Below are 7,258 nucleotides of genomic sequence, written 5' to 3'. Positions count from 1 at the left end.
ACAACGTAATACTTTTTGTTTTTGAATATTTCAATCCACTCAACAACATAGAAATGATTTCAATATGAAAGAATTCAACCAAACACCCAAACCTTAAAAATTAAATAAGTTTGATTAAAAACCAACGTACTTACTTTCGATTTTCACAAATCCCAAGGGCAAATCAATTTTTAGAAATTTAATTCACACCCACGAAGTTTATAGATTTGAAATAAACAACCACGCAGTTTTATATGTTGAAATTTAAAGAGAGTAAGGAAGAGAGTAAGATCAAGATTTTTATGAGGTTCGGCTATACCTGCCTACGTCCTCACATTAGGCACAACACCTAAGGATTCCACTATAACACTCCTTTATAGGCGGAGCAAACCTTTACAACACCCCTTCAATAGGTTGGAGCCCTCCTCTCCAAGCGAGACCTCACGCTCGGTACAATGATTTAATAGCCCTGAACCGTAAAAAAAAATAAGAAAACAAGAACAATTTCTTGCGTACAAGAATTACTCTCAAATAGAGCAGATTAGTATAAGATATGACACAATTAATCAATACTTCAATGTAAATATTAATGAAGAATATAATTGAAGCTCAAAGAGTGTATCGTCGGTATCTTTCTTTGATTGATTCAAAACTTAGAAGTTGTGCTCAGAGATTGGTAAACAATAACTTAGTAATTCTCAGAAAATCTCAGCAAGTAGATGTGTGCAAGTAGGCTTTGAGAGAGCATGAACAATATAGACTTGAAATCAAATTTTCAATTCTTAGTATTCAATTTGATTTGAGAAATCATGTATTTATAGAGCTAAATGTCATATTTTCATGTTGCCCAAGTTACTTGGAGTGTTTCCCAAGTTTTGACAAAGTTTGGGGCATAAGCAACTCAATTTGGAAACTTTAAAACGCTATTTAAAAACTAGCCGTTACGAAGGTCAATCACCTGAACTCATTGGGGTTAGTCACTTGAGCTTTGGGAGTCCGTGTAATTTCATGGTCGGTCCAATCGACCGGGATGAACCATCCAGTTGACTGGCCCTTTGTTAAATCTTTTTTTTTTTGGCTAAATGAACACTCTAATCGACTGGGTCTTAACAGCCGATCGACTGGCCCTTAATAAAAATGAGTTTTTGGCCTGTCTTTGATTTTAAAAACATTTTAAACCTTGGGTAAATGTTTAACTTTGAGTATAAAAGGTTTTTATGAATTTCTTGGGTTCCTAAGGTCAATCAATGATCATGATAGAGTTTCAATTTAAATCATGAGATATGAATGCACAATTGAAGCCTAATTACTATTACAACTGAAAATTATAAGTCTTCAAGTCTTTACTCTTTACAAATCCATGGAATTTGCCAATTGATGTGAGCTTTAAGGTATTTCTTGGCTTCCATTTTGCATCCATCACTTGTGCTTCCAGAAGCATAAACACTCAATGCACAAATGAGATATTGTAGTTTGTCATAATCAAAAAAGGGACGAACTCAAAAAGTCAACAATAATCACTTTAATTAAGTTTGCATCATTCTATTAGATCACTTGATTTACATGCATTAATTGCATACCTTGGATTTACATGCTTTGAATAAATACTTGCTTTTATTAATTGCCTATGTTGTTAAAATATAAATTTTGTAATAAATTTTCCTCTGAACTTGAGAATTTTTTTGTTGCATGCCCTTGAGAAATTACAAACATGAGACTTTTGTTTTTTGCAAGGACTCCCAATCTTTAATGTTTAGGTGAAGGAAACCCCTTAATTTATAATAAAACTTGATAAGCAATTAATTTGCATTGGGATCACTCGAGGTTATGTCTTTGCATGCCTTCGAGGATCCCGAGGTGAGGGTAGCTTATGTTTTTCACAAGGTTGCCCAATATATTGGATTTGTACTTGAAATAAAAAGGGAAGAATATGAGTCTTGATCAGTGAATTTTGAAGGTAATCATATGCTAATCAGGTACCGTCCTTTGGATGGGTGAAAAAGGGTGCTAGTACCTTTCCTTTATATAATCGTACTCTCGAATCCAACTTGATAATGCAGACTATGGACGATCGATTTCTTTGGACTTAGGAATAGTTTAGAGGTCAATCAATAGTTTAGAGACCAATCAACTGCTAACATATTAAATAGAAGTTTGAACCTCACCTAGAGTTAAATAGATTAGTAGTGACCCTCTTGGCCCATATTTTGAGCAATTTTACACCACTTGCATTATCCCTTCATATAATTTTAAGTTCACCATTCGATTGAGACGACACAAAGATTTGACCCTTGTATGACAAGAGTTCACTCTCGAGACATTCGAAATAAAAATTTTAAAAAAAGTAATTAAAGGTTAACACGTAAAATAAAATATTTTCCATTCATTTATTTAACACACACAGGGACATTACCTTTATATATATATATATATATATATGTATATAAACAGTGAATTGCTTCGTGTTTCTTTCTTATATCATATTTCAAGTTCCAAGAACGCATAATGTCATTTCGGATGGGCAACACCAAATTCATGCAATTTTTTTAGTAATCAATGAAAAAAATAATAAAAGAGGAAAGAGAAAAACGACAAAGACGCAACGTTATGCAGAAGAGGACTTTGAGCAAAATATATATGATTTTATTTGATTATATAAATTAACAAACACCCATCTCCATTTGCATGAAGGCTGGAATCCAGAAATTAACATATACGATTCGTCTAACACGGACAGGTACTTGGACCAGTAAACTACATGCAAGCCAAATCCAATACACGAAAATGATGCTCAACCCCTTCTATATTTTCCTTCCTTTTTATTATTCTCTGCTGCTCAAACTAGAAAACACAACTTGCATTAATTGAATCAAACGCGGAAACTGGCCGCCCACTCATTCGCTCTCTGGGAAAACAGCTTCGCGCCCGCCCTTCGCTTTCTTTATTTAAATCTTCTTAATTTCATTTCCTGCAACAACATATCCATCAGCCTCCGTCATGAGCAACACTTAATCAAACTAAAATTTAAGTATAATTAACAACGTACTAATCTAAAACATGCAGAATCCACTTCTTCTTTTAACCCATCTTCTAACATTTAACTAATTACCTTAATTTAGAACACCAATTAACATGACACTGCATGGATCTGCTCAGTGGTGGTAAGGAGGAGGTGGGGATGCATAGTTGTAATGATGGTGTGGAGGCTTATGCACTGGTGCGGGTGGCGGTGGGGACTTGTACTTGTAAACTGGCGGCGGCGGCGGCGGCGAGTAGTACTTGTAGGGTTTGATGGGCGGTGGAGGTGATGAGTACTTGTAGTGTAGTGGAGGCTTGGGATGGTGATGATGCGGTGGAGGCTTGGGATGGTAATGATGCGGTGGCGGCTTAGGCTTCTGCATCGGTGGTGGGGGAGACTTGTACTCGTAATGCGGCTTAGGGCTCGGTGGTGGTGGAGGAGACTTGTACACGTAATGGGGCTTAGGGCTCGGAGGTGGAGGAGACTTGTACAGGTAATGGGGCTTAGGGCTCGGCGGTGGCGGAGACTTGTATCGGTAATGGGGGAGCTTAGGGCTCGGCGGTGGAGGAGACTTGTATAGGTAATGGGGGGGCTTAGGGCTCGGCGGTGGAGGAGACTTGTATAGGTAATGGGGGGGCTTAGGGCTCGGCGGTGGAGGAGACTTGTATAGGTAATGGGGGGGCTTAGGGCTCGGCGGTGGAGGAGACTTGTATAGGTAATGGGGGGGCTTAGGGCTCGGCGGTGGAGGAGACTTGTATAGGTAATGGGGGAGCTTAGGGCTCGGCGGTGGAGGAGACTTGTATAGGTAATGGGGGAGCTTAGGGCTCGGCGGTGGAGGAGACTTGTATAGGTAATGGGGCTTAGGGCTCGGTGGTGGAGGAGACTTGTACACATAATGGGGCTTAGGGCTTGGCGGTGGAGGAGATTTGTACACGTAATGCGGCTTAGGGCTTTTCGGTGGTGGCGGAGACTTGTACTCATAAGCTGGTTTTGGCGACGGTGGTGGTGGTGGAGAGTTGTAAACTGGCTTTGGCGACGGCAGTGGTGGCGACTTGTGAACTGGTTTTGGGGGTGATGCGTATGGTGGGGGCTTGATGATTGGGTGGTAAGGCACTATTGGGGTCTTCTTGGGTGGGGGAGGCGATGAGTATGTGTAGCCAGTTGCAGTGGTTTCAGAGGGCAGGCTGATCAAAGAGAGCATGGCCACAAAAATGGCTAAGGCCATTGCAGCCCGCTTGCCTCCTTTACTTCCCATCTTTGATACAAAGTGGGTTTTGGATGTGCTCTTAAGGAGCCTCCACCCCCTCTTTATATAGCTTGGTTTCTCCCTAAACTTACTGACTTATCATCGTAAAAACAATTAAATTAATCTAGAATTTTTATTCACATTGAAATAAATTAATATAGGGTGTCATAGTTGAACCAATTGGATTATCAGATGATCTGAACGGGCTTTATTTTAGTGGTCCCCGCCTGATGGAGATTGGCTGCATGCAAGCTCAGCAAATGAATAATCTTATAAATTAACCCCACCTTTGCTTACTGTTATGCCCAATAATTCAAGCACGACGTCTTCCTAGCTCGTATTTTTTTAATTGTATAGAATTTTCAAAACGTTTGCGGTTGCCTAACTCGTATGATTTTCTGGCCTTGGCAAGGGGCAGGCGGCTTTTCTCTCTCTCTCTCTCTCCCTCTGACAAATGTCAGTCCAGTTGTCATTTTCACATTTTGCATGGGTTTGATTTCCTGAGCGTCTAGACAAGATACATTATTGATTGAGAAATTGAAAATATTTTTATCACTTTGATGTTAATCATTTACTTGCCTTTCTTTTTGTTATAAATGTCGGACTGCATGTGGCGCCTTATTCCTGCCATATTCATCGGCTAATTTACTTGATGGTTAACTTAACTATTTAAATTATAATGGCACATAAATCTGCATAAAATGTTTCCTCCCCAATTGATGTGAAACTGAGATTGAGGTATCATAATTTCTGATTAAATACAACATGACATGCATTATATGCCTAATCGTAAGAAAAATAAAGTAGCATTTGATTGTTTAATATCAATTGTAACAAGTTCAGATCTAGTCTACTAAGTTAAAAAATATTTAAATCGATTAATCAATCCGAGCTAATTGAATCAAATTGCTCAAATTAAATTCATTATTGTATTGATGGAAATCGGAATGCATGCAATTATTAATTTTCTTAAAACTTGGTTATTGCAGACGACCCATGCTCCAATGGCCTTGCCCAATATCAACTCTTATCTTTTCTCGTGCCGATCATCAAATATGTCAATCAAGTGGACCACCGTCCTCATGTACACGCACCAATGCAACTTTCCTCGACTCTCATTTCTCTATTTTGTATTTTTCTTTATTGCTTTAACCCAAACAGTGTACTATGGCCTATCCGCAACACGAAGCATGTTTCTCCTATTCCATTTTTTATTGTTTTAGAAATGTAAAACGCTGCCAACGTTGTGGTTTGTTTTTAAGTGAGGGGGAGCATCGTTCTGATGCATGAGTGGAGAGAATGCGTTTCGGAAGGCTGGCAGATAGAGCTATGACAGGTATGGTGTTGATGGCTCATTCGTGGAATGGTCCTTTTGCATGACTCTTCACGTGGAATCGATCAACTGAAGCAGTCAATCCCGTACGTACGAGTCGGTAAATTACAAAAAAAAAAAAAAAAAAAAACAGGAAAGGGCTCAGAAGAAATTACCGTCAATGAGAAAAGTAGTAGGGAAGTACAAACCTGCATGCCCAACTACCACCTACGTACCTTTTTTCCTTTAATCTTTTTTACCTTTTCTGGATATGGTTGTAAAGCGGGTGAATGAGAGGTGAGGTCGAGGTTTGGTCAGTACGAATAATGCAATTTGAATTTTTAAAAGTTGTAACATGTGAATGTGATGAGATGAATAAGATAAGGTCTTCCAGCAAAATGGGTCGAGGAGCGCAGTGGGGTTGTCTGGATGTGCAGGGGAGCATTTGGAGTCCACGCTTCTGGTCATAGTGTTTTGTCACTTCCTGGGGGTAAAAATTAATTAAGGGTGGTAAATTCAAGTTCATAGGTTGTTAAATTTGGCAAGACATCAATCCAGCTAGGCTACTCTAGAAAGATTGACAATGTCAATCATGCAGCTCAATAAGATGTTTATAAGAGGAAATGCAACTTTACATGGCTTTCTTACTTATTTATTTAAAAAAAAAAAAACATTTAAAATAAATAATTGAAGTATCAAAGAATTGAATTGTCAGAGTGCACTCTCCATCTAGCTAGTTTTGTGTTTGCACATTTCTCAACACTGATCATGGAATTAGGATAATAAGCAAAGTAGTAAATTTCAAACATGACATAGGAGTATGGCCAGGTAGACACACTCATAGTAATTAATTGACAATCAATCAGGCGTACCCTCACTCGAGGCTTCTTATAAAAATAACCATAAAGCTTGAAAACAAGTAAAGCTTTTTAAGTGAACTTTTTTATATCAAGTTGTAAGTCTCAAGATAAATAATGAGTTGGAGGCTAAGATATACATGATGCTCCCCTAAAATTTTAAAAATTTCACGAACCTCTTTTGGCATTTGATTTTTTTAGATACTCATATCCATTTCCACACTCGTATTTTTTCTAAATATTAGGAAAAATATATCTTTTTTTTTTTTTAAACCAAATCTCGAGTTTTGTTGGTATTTTAAAACATAAAGTGTGGTTCTATCTTATTTCATAACCTCAAGGGAGATTGTGAAATTTTAAAAAAATTTAGGAGAAGTTTGCATCTTTACATCATTAACATAGGTCGATTTTTTTTTTTTTAATGTTTCATTTCTATAATAAAACTGTAGCAACAAAAACTATATAAATACTTTGATATATTGCAATTTAATTTAATGTTAAAATATTACTATAACACAATAATACTATTATACTTAATTTCTATGATTTTTTTGATTTTTAATATTCTAATTATTTGTTCTTTTAAATATGTCTCAATAGCATGTGATAATATTATAATATAAAGGACAATTATGTCCAGTTTCAACCAACCAAAATAGTATAAGAACAATTTTGTTCTTACAAATATATATAGTTAATGAGTGAGCATGCATGTGAGCGCAATTTTTGTATATATTGAGAGAGTTTTTCAATCCTACGGAATGATAAAATTATTGCTTCATCAATGTATATTTGATCTCAAAAAAAATTGGAGAATGAAATATATGAATATAACATTTTTGGGG

The 7,258-nt window shown here is 37.1% G+C and overlaps 1 protein-coding gene across 1 annotated transcript; it reads right to left on the bottom strand.

The window, feature by feature from the left end:
• Positions 1-2,600: 2,600 nt before the first annotated feature.
• Positions 2,601-4,417, bottom strand: LOC131162432 (extensin-2-like). Its single transcript, XM_058118889.1, has 2 exons — positions 3,089-4,417; positions 2,601-2,947 (listed from the first exon to the last, which is right to left on the bottom strand). Exon 1 carries the CDS (start codon positions 4,251-4,253, stop codon positions 3,132-3,134), a length of 1,122 nt encoding a protein of 373 aa, XP_057974872.1. The 5' UTR covers positions 4,254-4,417; the 3' UTR covers positions 2,601-2,947; positions 3,089-3,131.
• Positions 4,418-7,258: the final 2,841 nt, after the last annotated feature.

Source organism: Malania oleifera, chromosome 8, assembly GCF_029873635.1.
Source record: "Malania oleifera isolate guangnan ecotype guangnan chromosome 8, ASM2987363v1, whole genome shotgun sequence".
Lineage (NCBI taxonomy): Eukaryota > Viridiplantae > Streptophyta > Magnoliopsida > Santalales > Ximeniaceae > Malania > Malania oleifera.
The sequence above is the reverse complement of the archived record's forward strand: the minus strand, read 5'-3'. Positions and strand labels throughout refer to the sequence as shown.